Source organism: Lottia gigantea (assembly GCF_000327385.1).
Source record: "Lottia gigantea unplaced genomic scaffold LOTGIsca_67, whole genome shotgun sequence".
Taxonomy (NCBI): domain Eukaryota; kingdom Metazoa; phylum Mollusca; class Gastropoda; family Lottiidae; genus Lottia; species Lottia gigantea.
The window spans coordinates 52,425-76,522 of NW_008710284.1; the positions used below are offsets into that span (position 1 = coordinate 52,425).

The 24,098-nt window shown below is 32.8% G+C and overlaps 4 protein-coding genes across 4 annotated transcripts; 1 reads left to right on the top strand and 3 right to left on the bottom strand.

Moving 5' to 3' along the window:
• Window positions 1-726: 726 nt before the first annotated feature.
• LOTGIDRAFT_129920 (hypothetical protein) lies at window positions 727-4,904 on the top strand (the record flags this gene model as incomplete). Its single annotated transcript, XM_009064976.1, has 2 exons — window positions 727-1,011; window positions 4,230-4,904. The coding sequence occupies 2 exons, from the start codon at window positions 727-729 to the stop codon at window positions 4,902-4,904; spliced, it is 960 nt and encodes a 319-aa protein (XP_009063224.1).
• A 906-nt stretch (window positions 4,905-5,810) lies between these two features.
• LOTGIDRAFT_129968 (hypothetical protein) lies at window positions 5,811-6,188 on the bottom strand (the record flags this gene model as incomplete). The annotated part of the gene is made up of 1 exon (XM_009064977.1): window positions 5,811-6,188. One exon carries the CDS (start codon window positions 6,186-6,188, stop codon window positions 5,811-5,813), a length of 378 nt encoding a protein of 125 aa, XP_009063225.1.
• Window positions 6,189-6,221: 33 nt separating this feature from the next.
• LOTGIDRAFT_167463 (hypothetical protein) lies at window positions 6,222-13,020 on the bottom strand (the record flags this gene model as incomplete). The annotated part of the gene is made up of 8 exons (XM_009064978.1): window positions 6,222-6,764; window positions 7,050-8,450; window positions 9,051-10,394; window positions 10,710-10,833; window positions 11,205-11,343; window positions 11,581-11,702; window positions 11,993-12,476; window positions 13,011-13,020. Coding segments are annotated over 8 exons (4,167 nt in total), but the record flags the coding sequence as incomplete, so codon positions are not given.
• Window positions 13,021-14,338: 1,318 nt separating this feature from the next.
• Window positions 14,339-23,460, bottom strand: LOTGIDRAFT_129891 (hypothetical protein; the record flags this gene model as incomplete). Its single annotated transcript, XM_009064979.1, has 3 exons — window positions 14,339-14,667; window positions 22,710-23,058; window positions 23,248-23,460. Coding segments are annotated over 3 exons (891 nt in total), but the record flags the coding sequence as incomplete, so codon positions are not given.
• Between the last annotated feature and the right edge of the window lie 638 nt (window positions 23,461-24,098).

Consider the following 24,098-nt stretch of genomic DNA (forward strand, 5'->3'; position numbering starts at 1 on the left):
CTTTCATTTCAATGATCAAATCAGATTGAAAACAGCAGGAAGTATAACTCCAGTATATATGTATATTTTAGGTGTGAGAAAGGTTTAATATCACTAATTAATATCAATAACTGTGAGAATTTAAAAGAGTTAGCTGAAGATTTAAACTGTAATGAATTAACAGAAGAATGTCGACAATTTTTAAACGTACATCAGGTATATCTTCTGTTTATTCTCTCCCTTTCTATCAATTATATACAAACAGCAATTTCTAATTGACACACGTGACGGCAACATGAGATGAGCTCAAGTTCGTTTATTTTATTATATCAATATATTATACTGATTAATCTGGTCTTGGTTTTATTCTAGATCGCTCCAGTCTCACCATTAGTAGAAGATGAAGCAGAAGAAGTGCTGAATGATCTGGATAATGAGGAAGATTCTGATTTTGAACCCAGCATAGTTTTTGAAGAAAAGAAAAAGAGAGGGATGAAAAGTTTCAAAGGATTAAAAGATAAAAAACGAGTGACCATTAGAAACAGGAAGAAAATTTCCTCCATTGTTGAAAAATTACATCATAAAAAACTTTCCGAGGCAGTGGATGTGGAATTAGAGGAGAAATTATCAAATAGATTAGAACGATTGGAAATGAAGGCGAGAGTTTTAGCCGGTGAAAAACCTTATCAATGTGAACAGTGTGGACGAGCTTTTGCAGCGAAAGGAAATTTAAAACGACATATTTCAATGCATTCAGATGATAAACCATTTGAATGTGGTATTTGTAGAAAAGGTTTTAAAACTAACAGTGAAGTTAAGAGACATCATATAGTTCATTCTGGTGAAAAACGTTTTATGTGTGATATCTGTTCTATGTGTTTTAGTGCTGGTAGTAGTTTACATCGTCATATGAGAATACATCGCGGAGAGAAACCCTATCAATGTGAGGCATGTGGTAAATCATTTAGATCTAGTGGAGACGTGACTAAACATAATTTAACTCATACTGGAGAGAAACCTTTTAAATGTCCAGTATGTAGTAAACCTTTCTCAAGAACTCAACATGTTAAAAAACACATGGGTATACACAAACGACAACTTGGACTACAGTTTAATGAAAATCAATATCCAGATTATATTAAAGTTACACAGAATGATTAAATATTTGACTGATGATTTCTACTCTAGTCTAGTCAACAATACTTGCCTCTCTTCTTTTCAGTATCAACCATTGGCTCTTAACATGAAGTTAAAAAAATACTTGCCTCTTTCATTAACAACTAATATCAACCATTGGCTCTTAACATCATATAATCTGCTCAAACACTCACTCTGGATTTTCAGAATCTTGAAATGTTTCCATGTGAAAACAGGTCTTGTCTTGTCTTGTCTATTATTATTTTATCATTGTGCTCAGCTAGCAAGAGTTCAAAGGTCAAAAGATATATAACATGCATAATAGAATATAATTAATATATAGTAATATTAACTTAGTAATATATAACATATCATAGTCTAATTTACTGTATCATTATTAATACAATGTATTCATTATTTTAATCTTATATTTTATATTTGACATCAGTTCATAATAAATATGTATTTAATAAAAAGTTTGGTTTTCATTCTATACAATAAAGATATGAGACGAATGAAGTCAATAGACATGTTTAATAGTCTAACATGGCATTGTACTTGTATAATAAGGGTGAATGATTTGGGGGGAGGGAGCGAGGGGCAGTAGTCGTAGAAATTCTGAGAGGGGAGCTGTTGATAAACCTTCTTTGAATCGAGACAATCTTGAGAGCTTCAGTATAGCATCAAACCTCTCCATTCATGCTTAAGTGGAGGAATTTGTATTGTATATAACTATAATCTGTCCGATTTGTCTTTCATGTCCAATCTGGTTATGTCCGACTTGCCTTGTGTCCGATTCGTCATTCAAGGGCCATGTGACTGACACGTGAATCATTTTACAAAATGGTGATTGTACATTTTCATAATTTATGATATTTATGTTTAAAAATTGATTCACGTGTCTAGATGCTAAATTAAGTCAAATTTTGCCAGTCATTTGCGTTGGGAGTGTTGTCTGCAAGTTGTTTATAAGCAGGAAGTTATTTATATGGTTACTATGTTTGATATTTTAATGATTTAAACTAAAACTCTGTCATATGATATATTTTTCCAGTTGACTGAATAGTGAGTTGATTAGAAGTGATGTCTAGTTGTAGTAATTTGAAGCCATGACAAGTTTTATTGAGAGAGCTGTCGTCACCCTCTTAATCCTAGTTTTACTGATTGGCTGTTTTCTACCAGTTGATTCAGCTGTAACGTTTCAGTTTCCCAGATATACTTTTAAAAAGAAGAGAGATGTGAGTTGAATTCAGATTTACTTTGTTCATTCTTTATATATTACTTAGTGAATAGATATGCCTTGAGAAATCTTGAATCTCTGTTGAATAGAGAGTAGAGAGTCCACATAGCTAAATATAGGTAGAGTTTTCACTTAATTATAATTAGAGTTCACATAGCTAATAATGATTTTTATGATAAACTATAGGTAGAGTGTCCACATAGTTTACTATTGATTATTTTTTATTATTATAGGATAGAAAGTTTAAATATGCGAAACAACGAGTAGAAGTGTTGCCAGATTGTCAAGGTAAAATTGGTTTAGAATTAACCAAATGTCAACGCCAGTTGATGTCTCCTCGATGTTATCAGGAAATTTATAGTTTTGACGAGGTGAGTGTAAATATATCTAATTAATAACATCTGATCAAAACAAAACACGAAATCCAAAAACATATTGACGAAACATTGGTAACAGCTAATGAACTTTTCATATGACCATATAACTTGGTTTTGTGAAACATTAACGGGCAGTCTGATTTGTAAAATGTTTTTTATCAAATTTATGAAAACTATACACCAAAATCTAGAGAAACGTATCCCTTAACTTGTTTTTATCCCTGTGGAAGTAATATATAGTATTTTGTTATTTGAACAGCTAGAAGAAGGTGAAATTGATATCAGATTTAATAGTTTTAAAGGCTGTCTATCTCAACAAGTTAATGAAAATGTTAATATCATGTAAAGATTTATAATGTAAGTATTGTAAGACACCAGCTGATATTGTTCAATTTCAGTCATCACAATATGATCTCTATCTACTAAAACAAATATTTAAACACTAATATCTAATCAACTGCTATGTTTATTATTTTCTTTGTTTTTTCTGATATTTTAAGAGATTGTATACAGTATAAGATTAATTGTGTATTTGTGTATATTTTGTAGAATGTAGAAGATTAAGAAAGATATAACTGTAATATTTGTCAGACCAGATCTAAACATTGCAACTTGCGGCCAGATAGGAGAACACCAAAAAACATCAAAAAAACAAGTTCAGTTTAATGTGACATGGCCTGTGAAAACAGTTTTAAACCAAATCAAAACCTGACCTTGATATTATAGATTTAAACTCAGAAAGACAGAGAACTAGTTGTGAAAATTCTAAAAGAGAAATGGAAACTGGAGTTATAAATTGTAATAAAAGTTTAAAGATTGAGTTAAATAGAATAGACTATCTATTAGAGGATGGAATTTGTTTTCTCATGTTGGCTGGTGATAGTGTGTCACAGGGATTTGAAGATGGGGTGTCACAGGGATTTGAAGATGGGGTGTCACAGGGATTTGAGGGCAGTGTGTCGCAGGAACTTGAAGATATAGTGTCGCAGGGACCTGAGGAACAATTTGAAATTAAGATTGAAAGAGATGAAGAAGCTGATTTGGATGAACCGATTTCTAACATGGCGATCAAACCAGACGTAATCTATAATATTAAAACGGAAGGTTGGTGTCAGCCAGTTGAAACTTTACAATCTGATGAATTCAAAATAGAAATAGAAAATGATGCAGCAGACGTGGAAGAAAGTCAATCTAAATGCTACATCTGCTATAAAAAATTTGCCAATCGTAGTGGAATGTTCAGACATTTACGAGAAGTTCACAAAGGAATGAGCAAGGAAGAGTGGGTAATTTATTGTGAAATGAAAGCGAAAGAAAAATTGGTGAGCCGGACTTGTCAGACTTGTAATAAAGTTTGTGATACAAATCAGGAATACAAACGACATCAATTAAAACATGTCACAGTTAAAGATTTTCAATGTCACATCTGTGGGGAGCGTTTTCGTCAACAACAAACGATGTTGAATCATGTTTTCAGACATACTGGAGTCAAACAGTTTAAATGTGAACATTGTCCAATTACTATGTTTACTAAATCTCAAATTAAAGTTCACATGCGAACACATACCAAGGAGAAACATTTTAAATGTGAACAATGTGATGTAAGATATGCTACACGTGAAGCGTTAAAAGTTCACATGCGTTCTCACACTGGTGAAAAACCTTACGATTGTGATGTTTGTAGGAAAGCTTTTGCTTCTGTTACAGCTCTAAAAGTACATGCTGTCATCCATTCTGGAGTGAAGAAATTTCAATGTCAAGTGTGTAATAAATTATTCTCACAAAACGCTCACCTTAAAACACACGCCCTCATTCATACAGGAGAACGGCCATTTTCTTGTACTGATTGTGATCAGAAGTTTACCAGGAAACATCATTTAGATAATCATATTAAAATACATACCGGAGAAAAACCATATCACTGTATAGTATGTCATCAAACATTCGCCTTAAAACAATATCTAGTCTCACACATGCGTGTTCACACCGGAGAGAAACCCTACAAATGTCCAGTCTGCCATGTTGGATTTAGTCAGTATACTGAACAGAAGATTCACACCAGACGACATCTCAAATCAGATTATGTTACTCCAAGTAGAAGTCAGAGGAGAAAAAGATTGGCACGTGTTAAAACTACTGTGGTAAAATTTACAGATGATTCAGATGAATAAAAAAACATTGATTTGCATAATGGAGTCGTTTAATTCATAACTTATTCTATCCAGATAAATCTCATTTATATATCAATTTTTCTTGAATAGTGTGTATTATGTCTTATTGCACAGTGTGAAACTCTGAGTAACAACATGTTTCAGGTTCTGTTTTAGTCGTCTAAGATCGCACAGTGTGAAACTCTGAGTAACAACATGTTTCAGGTTCTAATATATCTCTATTATATATTTATTTGATATCTGTAATAATATTTATATTCTCTGTGTTTTTATTGTGTTTTTTAATAATTGGCTAGAGCTTATCTCCTGTTTATAATATCTATATACAATGATTTTCTAGGGTTGAAATTCTTCACAATGTAATGGTGTATTTTTGTCAAGTAAAAGTAATAAAATGCTAAATAAGTCTTAATTTTGTTGTTTTGAATTAAAACTATGCCATGGTTGTAAATATTTCCTTGTAATTTGATTGATTCATGCCCACAATTTACAGCTCATATCAAGTGAATTAGACTCATTTAAACGCCATGAAAACAGATACGTTACATTCCAAAATGTCCCATCTATTTCCTTCTCCACCATTTTGAATTCTGTCTGCACCTACTGTTTTTTCAGGACACATGGAACGCGTTCTGAACTCTGTTTCAACTTGTTTTATTGAACGTTCTGTCTGTTGATTCCATCAATCAACAGCCCCCAGTTAAACAAACAACTGACGGAGCAAGTGTCAGCTTTAAAAACAAGAAGAAATGATTTACAAATCAGTAGAGTGAATACAAGATTTAATAATTGAAAAATATAACATCTAACTAGATAGAAAAACAAACATGTGGTCTGGTTAATTAATATATTATTAGGTAGTTTAAATAATGTTAGGTTAGTATGAATAAGAGACTATATTAGTATTTAAACTGTAAAATATTCAACTTGTTCTACTGGTAATTCAATAATAATATCTTCCTGTTCCTGTACTTCCTCTAAATATTCACATTTTTTACCCCCTTTATGAACCTTAGCTTTATGACGACGTAAACCATTGGCACTAGCATACGACATATCACACAAATCACATTCCCTACGTTTTCCTCCTCCGTGTGTTTCTCGATGAGCTTTTAAATGTGACATCAAAACATACGATCTTCCACAGATATCACAAACATAAGGTCGTTGTCCAGTATGCATACGTTTATGAACAGTTAAACTATTATAATGTCGAAATGATTGTCCACATAAATCACATTTATAGGGTGTAGAACCACTGTGAATACGATGATGTCTTTTCATTTGATCAACTAAATAGAATTTCTTACCACACACCTCACATTGATGTTGTTTCTCTCCGTGAGTCAATAGATGATATTTAAACGAATCTTCACGACGGAAATTTTGACCACATCTATCACATGAAAAAGGTTTTTCTCCAGTATGAATTCTCATGTGGGTTTCTAACTTACGTTTGTTTCCAAAAGTCAAACTACAGACGCTACAAGTTTCTCTGTGTTGTTCTGAACCAGATTTCTTCTGATTTGGTAAATTGGCTGCCAGGTCTGGATGAGATTTTTTTAAGTGTTTACAATAATCTAATTTACGTGAAGTTTTAAAATCACACACCTGACATACATAATCAGTCGGGACTTCCTTCGTGCTGTCGTGGGAATGATAAGTTCTTTTATGATAAATCAAACTAGAATTATCAGCCAGTCCTTTACCACATTCAGAACATTTAAACGGTTTTTCTTTAGAATGAACCAGTTTATGGCGTTTGTATTTTTGAAAACAACTTAAAACTTTCTGACATGTTTCACATTGGAAAGGTTTTTTGCCGTATTTTGGCGGATTTAACTCCATCTCACATTTTTTCTGAAAAATATTAAACAAAAAAAGATTAGTAGAAAACTCTTGGCATAATTGAAAAATAATTATCTCTAAGCTCAGGTATGTAAGCAAATCTTTGTTTTCAGAAATAAAATGAATAGGCCTATAGCCAGGCCCTGTAATTCTTAAATCATGAATAACAAATATTGAAATATTAGAAAACTAACATTGTTGAAGTTAGGTCATGGGCTCCATTTTAATGATGGCTTCACTAAGTTGAATTGGAATAGATGTATCTGTTAAGATTTCACTCGCCACTTCATCTTTGACCTCATGAAACACGTAGATCGTGTGGGGTATAGTCGGATCTTCGTTAGAAACCTGCAGTGTGGTAACTAGGGAATTAGAATTCATGTCGTCTGCTAGGTGTATAATTTGGCCACCATTTTCAAAATCGTCTGTTTTTTCCCCTTTCACTATCTTATTATGAGTTAAACGTTTGTGACGTGTCACGCAGTTTGTACTTTTAAATTTTTTATGACAGATATCACAAGTAAATGGTCGTTCGTTGGTGTGAACTTTAAGATGACGTTTAAAATCTGATTGTGTAAAACTACCTTTGCCACAAGTTTCACAGACTAATGGTTTATGTCCCGTGTGAGATGACATGTGTATTTTAATACTATTATAATATTTAAATTCACGGGGACAAAGTTCACATTTAAACGGTGTTTCTCCAGTATGTTTTCTACGATGACGAGTCAGTTGACCTTTCAGAACGAAACAATCCCCGCAGATATCACACATGTGAGGTTTTCCTTTATGAATTTTAATATGAGATCTGTAGGAATCGACCAATCGGAATGTTTGTTTACAAACGTCACATTCAAACGGTTTCTCTCCAGTATGTTTTCGTTCGTGTTCTTGAAGCACTTTTGGAGCCGTGAAAGTTTCCTCACAGTATGAGCATTTTAATGGTTGTTTTGGTTTTCGTTTGCTTGATGTGGGTTCCAAGCCTTCCAGTTTGGCATGATAGCTTCTATTGTGACGTTCTAAAGAGCTGTCTGTACCAAAAGATTTAGAGCAATGACGACAAGGAAATGGCTGGATACCTAAATGAGTTAACATATGTTTTAGAAATTTACTATGATTTTGACAATCGCGTCCACAATATTTACATATATGATCCGACTCATCTGTATCGTGTAGTTTTTCATGATCTTTCAATTTCACTTCATCATCACAAGGTTTATTACAAATAGAACAGAAATATTCTGGTTTTTCCACCTTATGGACATTTTCTAAATGATTTTTAAAGTCGTCTTCCATTGAAAATATTTTAATACACAAGTGACATTTGAATGGAACTTTGTCTTTGTGGGTGACGTAGTGTTCACGTAATTTTTGATGAGTATCGAACACTACATTACAAAAATTACACGAAAAATCGTTTTTATGATGAAACAAAATATGACGTCGTAATTTTTGTTCCGTGTCGAACTCTTTCTCACATTCATCACAGATAATCTCCTTCTCGTGACTGACTTGATGTAGATTTAATTTCCGTTCTGTATCAAACAATGTATGACAAGTCTTACACTCAAATTTAACTTTATGTATAGTGTTCACATGTTTTTTAAGTTGCCGCAGTGAGTAAAAACTTTTACTGCAGACGTCACATTTGACTTGATTCTTTGCTAATTTTTCTGAACTTGGAGATTCTCCTTTCTCCTGAAAGTAGAAAAAGTAGCAAAGAATGAGTTATTTCCCATACTGGTCAACGTCTGGGTTAAAAGTTTGAGTTGCTGAGTTAACGTTAGGATGATGTTTGTGACAGAATTATAACAGTTTTAATTAACAAAATATTATTTTATTTATTTGTCTCTTCTCCAAACAGACTGAATAAAAGTATTTTACAAATCAATGGTCATTATTTCAGCTCAATTCTCTAGAAACCAAAAACATTTTAAATATTAGACAGTTCTTTTACTTGAATTAGTATACAAAATAACTGAGAGTTTTTAGCATCAGTACAGAATAAAATAAAACAGAAAATAACATAGAAAAGACCTCTTTAACAATGTATTAGCTACTGTGAATGTTATTCAATAGTTCAAACATTACAGAGAAACGGCAGTTTTATTTTCTCGCTATTGATTGGATGTTTAGTAATGTTATTTGCATTATAAACCTCACTTTCATTGTCTCAGAAACAAGACGTGAATAAGGTGTATTATCAGTTTAATATTATTAGACAGTTGAATTATCAGCGAATGTCTGAATAACAATAATCATAGACTGGGAGTCAGAGTTACTCGTAGTCGAGTTCACCAGACTCGTAAGTTGATCTTCTGTTATAGAACTGTCACATGATACAGATAACCGCCCACTTTCATCAGACACCTCATCGTTTTCACTTTTTACTATTTCAACTGGTTGATCTCCGTACGGTATTTCAACTATACTTTCTTCTACGTCAGGATTAATTTCCGCTGAATGGAAATCCAGGTCTTGTATTTGTACATTAGTGTATTCTGTGACTGACTGATCTGTAGAAATATTTAAACTCGAGAACTCCCCACCTGATTGGTTAGAAATAATATGAGAAGTATTAACACTGGCGTCAGATGTTTTATGAACATTGAGTTTATGTCGTTTTAAAATAGATGAACTCGTAAAACCTTTTTTACATATTTCACAAACATAAGGTTTTTCTCCAGTATGAGTTCGTTTGTGACGTTTAATTAGCCATTGTGTTCTATAAGAGTTACCACAAACTTCACAAACAAAAGGTTTTTCGTTTCGATGAATACGCATGTGGACAACTAAACTCTCACGAAATCTAAACGTACGTTCACATAGTTGACACTGAAATGGTTTAACTCCTGTATGAATTCGTTGATGAAGTTTCAGTTGATATTCTAAATAAAAACATTTCCCACAAACATCACATTTCTTAGTTCTCTCCTGATGAGTTTTAAGATGATAATTTAAACTATTTTTACCAGTAAAACATTTATTACACACATCACATTGTAATGGTTTCTCTCCAGTATGAGTTCGTCTGTGAACAACCAGACGTTTTTCATATCGGAACATCAAGTCACATAAATCACATTTCAACTTGTCTAAACCAGTTTTAGAATTCTGCCGTCTGGGTGGAAGAGTCTTCGCTAGGTCTGGATGAAATTTACGAGTATGATCATCCAGTGAGTATTTTGAGGTGAATTTTTTCATACATTCATCACAACCAAACGGTTTTTTGTTGGTATGAACAATCATGTGACGTTGAAGTTGACTATGGGATGGAAATTTAACGAAACAGAATTTACAGACATGGTCGATGGGGTCTAACAAGTGCAAGTTTTTATGTTTTTGAAGTTCATCTTCATCAGTGAAAGGTCGACAGCAAATTGAACAAGAATACTCTACCTCTAAATCTTCATTAGGATGTTGTGATCGTAGATGTTTCTTTAATGTTGTTTTTTCCATCACACCTTTCCCACATACTGGACATTTAAACCTTTTCTCTCCAGTATGAGTTAATAGATGACGTTTTAACTTGGCTGGTGTTGTAAATGATTTACTACAGACATCACAGTGTAACTGGTCGGTAGAGGAAGTTTTTATAGGACTGTTTCCACTAAGATCATCAGTCACAATGACCACACCATCCTGAAATTATAATTAACCAAATTAACATTCCACCAAAAACAGTCTAATAGGCCAAACTTTTGGTTTTTTTTTAATATAACCACTTCAGTTAGGGTCTAACGGCAGCCCTCTTGAATGTTCGTCAAATTAACCTTTGGACTTAACTCAGTACACACTGCGTCTAAATAAAGCGCTGGTGAGGGTATAAATTTGATTCCATACTGCCAACACTTGTTTCATATACACAATCCTCATCAGGACAGCTTGTTATAAAAATGGACGATAACTGCCTAATGCTACAGTTCTATTAATAAATATAGAAGGGAAGTTACTCACCTTGCCTCGAGTCATGTATTCAAGACAATGGTTTTTAAGAGTAGTTGAAGGAAGTTCGTTAGCTAGACGATATAATTTTTGACTGTTTTCTGTTGTTATTCTGGTAATTAATATCTTCTGACTCCTGTAAAATATAATAATAATAATAATCATCATCAAAATATTCAAGATCATTGGTTCACTATTTCCGGGGTTGATTTGTGTCTTGAATATATGTTAATAGTCTTCACAACTACTAGGAATGTATGAACATCGCATAATCCCTTCATATATATCTCAAACTATTTCTATAGATGTCTTTTCTATATATAACAGAGTATCAAGAAAAGATGAGTTGTCTTTTTAACTTTCTAAAGATAATTCAGGACATACAATATGGATTTGAAGGCTTAAATAAGGACAATGATCTGTGAACACTATTACTGATTAACTCAGATATTATTGTAATATTTACCAAGATTTATTGCCAGTTCTGAGTTAATTCTCCAGTCTTACCTAGTAAACAAGGTCTCTAAATGATATTTAGAAGAAACTTTGAGTAATTCCATGAGAAAATCAACTGAAACATTTTCTATATCAATATCATCTGTATAAATCCATTTTAATACTGCCATAGCAACATCGTTATTTACATCTACAAAATATCAATATCATTTCAGAAAGAGACAAATAACATGTTTATTTTATTGATGATTGTCATAACATCAATACTGTCTTGTGAAAAGTGATAAGGAGCTCTAAATCTTAATGCAGGATTTTTACAGTCTGAATAAACATCCACGTTGAAGAGAAGATGGAGACCATAAGAGCTGGAATCAAGTAGATTAGATATATCCTACTTATCCTGTGACAACTAGAGTCAGTTACTTACGTTTAAAATCAATGGAAGGGGCTAGAGACAGGTCTGTTACACCCCAATATAAACTACGAGCTGCTAAAATTAACTTGTGACCATAAAATATTTTATCATCTTCTAATAACACTTGAACATCACTGAAATAGAGAATATTCCACTGAATTACTCCCCACTCCTGGTCAGTGATAGCAAATCAATTCATACAACAAGAGAGAAAAAATATTAAGTAATATTAAGCAGCTATGGTAGGTGTGGTGCCAGGCAGGGTATGGGTATTTCATTACGAAATATTTACTCTCTTAAGATTGATATACTCCCTCATGTAAAAAGTTCATTAGATACAACTAATGTATTGCCATACTATTATTTTGGATGTCGAGTTTTACAGTTTGGATCGTTGGTTCTTGGGTTTGTAATTCAAGCCTACCTGTATTTCTCACAGTTGAAAAGATTTGCTACGACAGTCTGTAACTCCGTGGAAAACTGACTGCCTCTTCCTTCCTTCTCGTTGGCTAACGCTGATTGATATTTTAATTCTATATCGGCAAGGTGATCCTGAAGACGGACATATTCCTCTCGTACAGAATTCAACTCTTTTTCTAGATCTTCTATTGGTGCTTCCGTGACTAGACCTTCCAGTGTTGACGTGGTAGCTGGATCATCCAGTTTCATTGTGACTTGATCTTCCAGTAACTCTGATTTAAGTTGATCTTGTGCCAATATTGAATTGTCGATATCTTGTGCCAATATTGAATTGTCGATATCTTCTTGTGACACTATCATGGGTTCCGTTTGATCTACTGCCATTTGATTGTCTATATATATTACAGCAGAACCATCTAAAGATACTGGGTCTTCTATCGACACTAGACCAACTGGTTCTAACGACACTTCCATTAGATCTGTAGGATCTAAAAATACAATATAAGATTTGAACGACATTTTATTATGTTATTTTATACTCTTTCATTATTTCATCTGATAACGACACATGTAAATAGTGTTAAAATAGCAGCAAAGTATGAGGGAGTGGTTTGGTCAAGAATAACAAAATTCTCAAGTCCCTGTGGTTAAGCATTCCATCACAATTCTTAACACAAATCGGAAATAAGGAGATTTAAAGGAGACAAGATAAATATGTTAACATTTGTGTTGGGTCATTTAAATTCCAATTGTATAACCAACTGAGTTTCACAGGGTACTTTAAAATTGGCTTCTCTCAAGTCCCTTTGCTGACCTGTTTGACGCCATTTTTTTTTGTATCCCAATTTTCTCAATTTCTTTACCATTCATTTTCCTGACTTGATGGCTTCAAAAACTCTCATGAACTTGGGATTAGCAAAGAAACAACTAAAATTCGCTAAATTTGGTTCGATTAGGATAATTCATAAAGCGAGAAGGTCAGAAATATAAAAAATGATTGGATTAATTTCCACTTCCTTTACCTGACGCCATTTTGAAAATCTCGTTGGTAGTCGCTGTCAATCCAGACTCTATAGAAATTTCAGTCGAAACTTTACGTCTGGATGATTAGAAATCAAAATAGAAGCGATAGTCCGAGATAATCCGAAATGTCTCTTTTTTTCATTCTGTTCGTTTCTTGACAACACAGATTGGGCACTGCAAATGTTATTAAAATGAATACTAGAGTTCTATGATGACGCTTGTCGAGAATTAAAGCGAGGTAAATGGGTACAACTGTGCTAATAAAAACGGGCAATGCCATGCAGTGTGCAATGGGGGAAATTTTGCCAGGACAGCAGCATTGTCAGTATTTCTAGAAGAGATTGAAACCAATAAATATTAAGAGTTTATTTCTGTAATATTTTAAACAATTCGTATCAAAATACACGTTAATTCAGTTTCAATACAGACAAAATACAGGACTTCAATTTGATCCGCATCAAAATACACGACTTTATATTCATTATAAATCATACAGACCCAAGAATTCAGAATTTATATTCCAACAAAATATTAATAAATATTCACAAACACAGCGGGGATTCTATATAAATCTACATCTGTTACAACTCAGAGATAACCCATTGTGAATAATAATATAGGTCATGAATTCTGAACGCAACTCTAAGAAAAGAAAGAAAGAACTATATTTTACAAGGATAATAACTTAGGTTCACATTTAATGATCCTTTCTACCAGCTGGTCCTTGACCAAACCTCTTGACATTGATCTTCCCTAGATTATCTGTTACATAAGAGTTGCGTTGAAAATTATCTCAGAGTTTAATAAATTCATTTTTAATACTGACAATTTGTTCTTGTCCCCCGAAAGGATCTGTTTGAACGACATCCTCGTTGATTTGATTTTCAGTCAACATGACACGATTACTAGCTATAAAATTACCCTGACTGTCTACTAGATTACCCTCGCTATCAACATGTACAATAATATGACCTTCAACATTTAATAATTGACCTTCATGTTCAACCATGTGACCAGGAGTTGCAGCCAATGATTGGTTAGATTCATTGATGGTTAAGTTTTTATTGAGTACGATATTTTCCTGAGTTTCTAATTCACCATCTTCAGATTTGACGACGACCAACACGACTTGTTCGACTCCATTCACGTCTTTATCTTCTTTCAGGTTTAGTTTATCATGTACTTTCATATGTCTTCTAACATGACCACGTTCAGTAAAACCTTTATCACAAACACTACATCTATAAGGTTTAGATCCAGTATGAACCATTTGATGTTTGATCATATTACTCTTCATAGCAAAATAACGATTACATGTTGGACACATGTGAGGTTTCTCTCCAGTGTGCATCAACTGATGTTTTTTTAGGGTATCCATTCTGAAAAACATTTTCTGACAGACGTCACAGGCGAAATGTTTTTCTCTACGATGAACACTGGCTATATGTTTCTCTAAATTTCCTTTTTCACTGAACGCGAAACCACATGATTCACAAACGAAGGAACGAATACCAGTATGTAGTTTTTCATGACGTACTTTCTGCCCTTTCTCTAAGAAACGTTTATCACAATGTGAACATTTAAACGGGCGTTGTCCTGTATGTTTTATTTTGTGTTTTTTTAAAAGACTTTGTGATATATAACTATTACCACATTCTTCACAGGTATGTTTTTTCTCTCGTATTTTTCCTGAATGTTTGTATCGAATATGGTGACTCAGTGTATCTAATGATTTATATTCTCGATCACAATGTGGACACGTCACAGGGCCTTGATCAGTATGATTTAATTTATGACGTTCTAAAGATGAAGGAGTGGCGAATTTTTTACCACAAATATCACACGTAGTTTTCAGTTCTTTTTTCTTGCGTAAAAATTTAAATGGTTTTGACGTATCGTGATTTATTTGTTCTGGAAAGTTTTTAAGTTGTTTTTCATGAGCCTCATTATGAGCTGCTAGAATACTGGCCTTTTTAAAACTTCGATTACAAATTTTACATTTATTATTAGAGTTTTCATCAGTTGTAGTTCTTCTTCGTCGACCACGTCTCGGTTTTACACTTTCTGGTTGTTTTTCTATTTCCAGGTTTGGTTTTTCTTTTTCATTATTTGAGTTTCCTTTTTCACATGCTGATTTTGATTTTTCTAGAGTTGTTTCTGGCCGTATATCTAGTTCAGTATTAGACTCTAATTTTTCAACGTCTGTCACTGGTTTAGATATTTCTAGTCCCGTTTCATGTGTTGGTTTATCTATTTCTGTCGCTGATTTTAGTATTATGAATTTAGTTTCTGGTGGTCCTCTGTCCGGTACTAGTTCAGTTTCTAAAGGTTCGATAGCAATAATATTTTCATCATTATCATTTCCACCCAGAATTCCCACCTGAAAAAATAGTTTATAATATTTTATCATGGACATAGCATCCCTCTATTACTAATATAAAATGAAATAGTTTTTGGAAAGTATCACCAATACTGGTATAAGTATTAGCCTAAGCTATGAAATAAATTATTCAAATGACAGTGTTATTTTAACACCATATGATTCACAAACATTTATACTTACGTTTTTAACATTATTAAACTGTAAACAATGGTTTTTAATTTTCTTATTGCCCAGTAAGTTGGAGAGATCATAGAACAACAGAGAGTTAGATTCATCAATATATGATAGTATCTCTCTCTCACACCTTTAATAATAGATAAAATATTATTATTCAGAGAGTCCACATAGCTAATAAAGTTTATCAGAATTAAGTTTGTAAACTAGGCAAGTTCACATAGATAATAATATTAATGTGGTTGTATAGTAAAGAAGAGTAAGAACTGACCTGTGTATAAGAGAAGGTAGATTATATTGATAAGAAAGTTGAAGTAAATCTACTAGGTATTTCTCTTCCTTTATAATATCTATATTATTAGTATAAACCCACTTCAATATATCATATCCTACTCTATAGTCTACATCTGAAACAAATATCATATAATATATTTCAGATATATTGCCATCATCAGGCCATTATTTTACACTTCATATATTGAGTAATGGCCATGTGATATGATGTAATTTTTAAGACATCACCTTCAGTACGTGACTAGTAATTTTCCTGTTCATCTTTTATATGAAAAGTCAATTAATTATTGAGGCGACCATGACACTTTCAGTATCTCTCTGTTAGTAGTTAGATCTAGGTCTATACTCTAGTATATAAGTATATTAATTATTGAGGCGACCATGACACTTTCAGTATCTCTCTGTTAGTAGTTAGATCTAGGTCTATACTCTAGTATATAAGTATATTAATTGCTGGTAAGTAGAGTAAGAATGTTACCTGATAGATCTAAGATATCTAGTGAATCTAATGACTTTCCTCCCCACCGTGAACTTCTACTAGACAGAATTAATCGATGTCCATAGATCGTTTCTTTATTCTTCATTAGAATATTAATATCACTGAAATATACAATAGATCACATGACATATATACAAATAAAATATTGAATATTCTGGGGTCAAGTTTACAATAAACAATCAATATAAATATTATTACCATTGCCCAGCTCTAACCAGTACATATTGTGGGGATAATTATATACATTGAAGACTATAATGTTTTCAGTTCATCCTACTATCTGTGAATTGGTTACTACAGTTTTGATACTATACCAATATCAATGAGGCCATTGTCAATTCTTAGATAGACATGACCATATACAGAATAACAGTAAAGTCTAGAGACCTACCTATATAATTTATTATTAAACAGACTGGCTACAGTTGATCGTAAAGACTGGTTAAATATTCTCTCTTCTTCCAACTCATTCTGTTGTTTACTGTTAAACTCTGACTGATATTTTACCTCTAGATTACTCAGGTGAATTTTTAACTTGGAATATTCTTCTCTGATAGAATTCAATTCACTCTGTAGATCTACTTCCATTTCTGATTCTTCTGGAAAATAGATTTATAGTTAGATACATGATATCATTATTAAGAGTGGGAAACTTCATAGAAACTATAAATAAATAATAGCCTACTTAGTAGGTATACTGGATAGCTAGTAATGCCATGAATTGGGCAATGAGGGAAGTTTTGTCAGTTCAAGGTCAAAACGATTGACCTGCCAAGGTAGGGCGATGAAATGTTGGAGTTTGAAGACAAATTCTTGGTGACATCTAATTCTATGATAGTAAACACTGATTGTGAGGTAATGTGTATATGTGAATTGGTCATCATTAATTATAAATTCCTACGCCTGAATGTCATAGATCATTTCACGGTTAAATCATAATGAAGGACAGCTGTCAACGAAGCAAACTGCATCACTGGAATTCAATATTACACTTGCTTGGCTGTTAAATCAAGCACAATTTGCCAATTTGTTAAAAACTGACAAAAATTAATTTCACCTGCCGCCATTTTGGACTTAAAAATATCACGTGACAAAGTTTTTCTGATCACATGACTGGATATTTTCAAGATGGCGACAGGTAATAAACAGAAGATCAGTGTTGAATTATATTCGGTGCTCACGCTTACTGTGTCGGGTTTTTAGCTCTGAAAACTTTTTGACAGCAACATAAAATATCAATCCAAACAATACCATGTAAAGTTTTCACCAAATGACCATATTTTATTGAATTTTACTCAAGTAAATCCTTGGCCTTGGGAAAGTCATTTGTTATGTCGTCTGGTACCTCTGTCAAGTTGTCTGACCTACCCCCCTGAATTAGAATTAAACCTTTAGACTATACACAGTCAGAAGGTACAATTTGATGCATTTAAAGCGCTGAAGTATAAAGAATATGACAGTAAACCGCTGCATTGTCAAATGATAGGTTCACTTTTATAGTCACTTTTGGCTACTTTTTTTAAGATATCTCGACTACCTCTTAATGTGGCTTAAAGATTGTTGACCTGTCATGTCTGTCATGTCTGACAAGGTTGTCTCCCCACCCCACCCCACTCTAACATATTCTGTAACATCACTGAACCATGAACAATCTTTTATAACTTACTGAATCATACTAAGTTATATAATGATAATATTTTTAATTTTAAACTAGCTACAATCCCAGTAATAGATCCTACAGTACAGGAATTAAGTTCACTGAAAGAAGAATATATAAAGCTACAGGATCATTTAGAAGAAATAGAATTAAAATATCAATCAGCTATAAGTAATGGTGGAGTCAGTGAGAATGGTGGAGGGTCGTTTATAAATCAGTTACAGTCAGCAGTTAGTGAACTGTTTTATTCACAACTTTATAGGTAAGATTGACAAGGGGGATTCCCTTATTTTCCAATGGAGCTTGTAATTAAATTCTGCAGGAGAACCATTGAGATGCTTTTTAATTTGGAAAACAGAAAAGATTGATTTTCACTGCTACAGTGTAACTATCATTTTTTTCAGATAAATTTGGCCTTCATATTAATTAGATTATTTATTTCTAACAGTCCATCTTCTTTTTAGCAAGCTGTCTGGCTACAATTCATCAAAAAACCAGTTTAACAACCTCCAAAACATGTTCAGAATAATACAAATTTTCACCATTTAACTGTAGTCTAGTTTTGATAAATCGAGTTATGTCCCTTCAATTACATCTAGTTATTTGTGGTCGTAGTCTCAATAAGCCAGCATCGATTATCTCCCATGTAAAATTGAATTCTTTCCTTACCCAGCACCCTCTAAAAAATCTATTGTGATCTCTCATTTAAGACGATTTGAAACAGGAATATTTTAACTACACAAATCAGTAATAGTGTTCACAGATCACTGGTGAAATTTGAGCCTTCAAATCCTTATGTCCTGAATTAAATGACAACTCATCTTTTCATGAGACTCTGCCATGTATTAAAAAGACATATAGAAATAGAGTAGGTAGTTTTGAAGGAATTATGTTCTTTTCTTGCTTCTGAAGACTATTTACATATATTCAAGACCCAATTAAACTGGTGAAAATAGCGAACCATGGCCTATAAATTCTATTGTACCAGTCTACCAACCTGAAACTACAATATCTATTTCAGTGTAAAACTCCATTAATTTGATTTGATATTTATTACAGTGATGTTAGAATTCAACTAGAAAATGGAGGTCAATTTAACAGTCACAAGTTGATATTATCAGCTAGAAGTAATTACTGGGGTGTGACTGATCTCATAGAAACAGAAGTTCTAGATCTCTCAGGTAAGAATATAATTATTATCTACTTCTTTATTACCTTCAATTTCAGTTACCTGTACTACTTTTTAGAATAGAAATCAGACATCTAGTCTGTCTGTAATTACAGAAAAACACAGATGTAGCAGATGTTTCTTAGATATATTTATTATCATTTATAATAACTTTAGTCTGTTACCAGTATATTTTATATTTTCTGTGATAATGCCTGTTATTAATAATATTATTATTATTTTTCACTAGATATCAACTATGATGTGTCTATGGCCATGATAAAATGGGTGTATACAGATAAACTAGACTCAAATTACAACCATGGTTTTTTAAAAAGTTTACTTCAAGTTGCTGCCAGATTTCATCTAGAATCTCTCCTCAATAGGTTAGGTTTTTACTATTTTATTCTCTCAAATGTGGTCTAATTCAAATCTACATATTTCCTTGTGTGTTTTCTGTGTTGACATCACTTGTTGACATCACTTGTTAAGTGTTGTTATGCTGGCTTCAATCCAACATTTTAAACATGTGTATAGTTTATTTAGAAGCCATTTAATACTGTGTTTATTTATATTACAGAGTAGAAAAGATGTTAATATCTCATATCACAGTGTCTAATTGTCAGGAACTATATGATATGTCTAAACAGTTACATTGTATTATTCTTAAAGATTATTGTCTTGAATTCATTCTTCAACAAAAGGTACGTCTCTCTCTCTCTCTCTCTCTCTCTTTCTCTCTCTCTTTCTCTTTCTCTCTCTCTCTTTCTCTCTCTCTTTCTCTCTCTTTCTCTCTCGCTCTCAATTCAACTTGTTGATAAAACTATAGATCTAGATGTTACGTTTCATGGTTTTCTATGTAGGCCACTACACGTCATCCATCATCTGACACGATTCTTCTATAAATTGTGTTCTGTTTGATTTTGACTACATAGTATCAAAGGTTACCATTATTTGTGTTAACCAATGAAAAACTGTTGTAAATGTGATAAGATAATACATATCACTATAACAATTCTATCTCTCTCACATTTATTAACAGTGGTATTACAGAATAATTTCTCTTATTATTGATAATAAAACTTGGTCTATTTTCAGAAGAAAAACCCACCTCCAGATTTCAATACTCATAATACAGATGGTGAAATAATAGAGGCACTAACAGACAACAGTTTCCATGGTGATCCAGGTGTGGACGAAAATTCATTCACTTCTAAAAAATCATTTCAATGTAAACAATGTCCGAAAAGATTTTATAAAAGTTATGGTTTAAAACGACATGAGAGTACTCACTCTGGACTGAGACCATTTCAATGTGAACATTGTCATAAAACATACACAGATAAAAGTACCATGCAGAAACATATTAAAAACGTCCATCTTAAAACAGACACGAATAAACAGAAAGATTTGAAAACAGGCGGGAAACCATTGGTGCCAAAAATAAACAAAGTTTTACAGTGTGATTTCTGTAATGCCAAGTATTGTAACAAGAGTCAGTTAGCACGTCATCGTTTAAAACACACTGGAGAAACACCGTACAAGTGTGATTTGTGTGATCGTACATTTCGACATCGCGTGAGTCAACGTGTTCACAGACGAACTCATACTGGAGAGAAACCTTATCAATGTGATGGATGTGGGAGATTTTTTGCTGAAAAATGTCAGTTGAGACAACATTCAAGAATTCATACAGGAGTCATGCCGTTTGTTTGTTCACATTGTAATCGACCATTTCGACATCGTGAATCTCTAGTGGTACATTTACGTCTACATTCAGATGAACGACCTTATATTTGTGATGTTTGTGGGAAATCTTTTAGAACTAGTGGAGGTTTACAAGTTCATATTAGAATACATACTGGTGAAAAACCATATATTTGTGAGATTTGTCAAAAAGGTTTCAAGGATGTTTCACACATGCGTCGACATCGAAAAATACACGACAAGGAGAAAACACCAGATAAAGATACAAAAAAGAATAAAATTATAACGAGTGATTACGAGACTTTAGATATTAGCCAATTAGAAGCCGTGGATATCAACAAATTAGATATCCCCGTACAGGAAACAATAACAATACAAACATTACAGGATCGCAGTCACAGTGAAATTATCGCCATTCAAAATGAAATCAATGAAAATAGCATCTCTATTCAGAATTTTGAGAATCATCCACATCAAATTTCTATTAGTCAGTATGATGGAAATATTCCTATTCATTATGAAACGGCAGACGGTCACGGAAATTTAATTGAGCTACAGACTTACGCTGACCAATCAGAACAGGATACGGCTGTCGTCAATATCCAGAATGAGGTTGAAGAACAGATTGTTATTATACATAGACCTGATAGAAACATGTCAACATGAACTTTCTAAAATTTAGATTTGTTGATATTGATCCTGGTAGAAATCTGTCAACTTGTATTATAGAATGATATCAGTACATTAATAGTTGGGTTTTCGTCCTATTATAAATTTAAACATATCAAGTTGAGAATGAACAATACGGAGTGTCTTGCAGCCAGAAGTTTAAAGTAAACAGAAGAAGATATTTGATATTTACAGTCTTATTGATAGTAATCTATCAGTCAAGTTTAATACTAAAATAAGTATTATTATTATGTTATTGAGAATGCATGTTGAGTTTTGTTTTGTTTGGTTGTTTGTTTTTATTTATTATAGTAATTTATTTATTTTAGTTATTTGTTAGAAGACTAACTTTATTGAGTTATTTTACTGGTTTTATTTTAGTTTATATTTTCACAGTGTTCAACTTCACATAGTCAAGATATTACCAACTTCATACTTATACCTTGAATGCAATAGCCACCTATCTTGTATCACAGAGTCCTTGACAGAAAGTTTGTAAACAAGAGAGCTATGATTTGCTGTATTGGCCAATGTACAATCCAATCAGATCTCTGTAGTCTATGATACAGGACAGGTGGCTATTGTAGTCAAGGTATAAGATGAAGTAATATTCTTGACATTGTGAAGATGTGTTTTTTGTGGGTAGTTTTTTTTTTATTGAGGGTGAATAAAATTATTAACTTTAATATTTGGTTTGAAATTGTTGACTATTGTCTGCCTTCTTCATCTGTTTCATCTGATTTCGATAAGACCCACCTTAAAAACAGTGTGCTACTTGACCTTTGTATGACAGCAGTCATTTTCTTGTGATGGGTTACACACAATAACAAGACAAACCACTAACTAAACTTTCAACAATTAAAAACAACTCTTCAGTATAATATTTTAATGAAAATCAAAAAGTGAAGAAAATATGATTAAATGAAAAAACAGAAAATATCCCGTAATAAACAACCATTAAAATTGTTGTATTGGTTGTAAATATAGGGGTGTTAGGTATTTAGTTATTATAAAGTTAAGTTGGGTAAGGGTAGTGTATTAGGTATATAAGAAGTTTGTTGGTAGTTGATTCCTGGATCCATATAACCTTCATTTTTATGAGTTTTAAAATGTTGTTTAACATGATGACTCTTTCTAAATGCCTTACCACATATATTACAGTTAAATGGTTTATCTCCAGTGTGTATTAAAGTATGACGTTTCATTTCTGAAGCTGAGATAAATGATTTACCACAAACATCACAAATATGAGGTCTGACTCCAGTATGTCTACGAACATGATTTAACATGGCGCTACTGTGTTTACATGTATAATTACAATGAGGACATTGGTATGGTTTTAAATCAGAATGAGTTCGTAAATGTGATTTTAAATTCTTCCTATCATTGAACTCTCGTCCACAAATATCACACTGTGTAAAACCTTCTCCATTATGTTTCTTAGTGTGAGCTTTCAGAGATCCTCTATACCCGAATATTTCTCCACAAATACTACACTGAAATATTGGCTTCACGTTTCCTTCTGTATGTTTATTAAGAATATGTCTCTGTAAACTTTGAGTCGTGGCTAATTTTAATCCACACTCTTCACAGGGGAAGGTAGTTTTCTCTACTTGTCCTTGTCGAGCGTGAAGTTCTAGATGTACTGATAAAGCGCTGGAATGACGGAAAGGTTTTTGACAAACTTCACAAGTATATGGTTTCTCGTTAGAATGAATTAACATGTGTTGTTTTAAAGTTGAATTAGTAAAAAAACTTTTCTCACATCCCTCCTCCAGACATTTATGTTTGCGAACTCTGGTATGAATTTCGGCATGTCTCTTTAATTTTTCAGGAGTAGGAAAAGACTTCGGACAAGATGGACATGGACATTTGTTGGTCCCAGAATTCTCATCCATGGATCTCTGATCTAAATCTTGGACATTTGGAAAAATTGGATTTGAATCCAGACTTAAGTTATTTTCTGTTTCATTAAAGTTTGTAAACCCGTCATAAGATTTATCCTGAGTTAATTTTTTCAACACATCTGCTTTTATTTCAGCCACACAGTAATCTCCCTTGTGCATTTTGACGTGTTTATCGTAAGAATCTTTATAAGTAAATTTTCTATGACAATCTTTACACTGTAGAGTAGAAGTTTGAAATCGTGGTTTTGTTGGAGTTAAAAAATCCACTGTCTTTCTTCGTGTTTTTCCAGGCTGTTTAGAATTGAGTTTTTGTCTTATTTTAGATTTAATTTGTGTTTGTTTGGGTTTGATAAGAGATTTCTTAGTTCTTCTTCTAACAGGTTTTATAAATTCCTCCTCACTTGTCTCATCAACATCATTCCTGTCTGGAGAATCTTCTACTGGATCTTCAGGTATATCTGTACTAGTCTGCCTCTCTTCTGGTTGATTCTGAAAACGATTTAATCAGTAATTGTAGGCTAAGCATTAATTAAAACTTAAATGTGATTTCTGTCAAATTATCAAAGATTTTAGTCTGTAGAAAAACATCCCTAGTTATTTGAGAATTAAACGTTGGTCTCAATAGCATA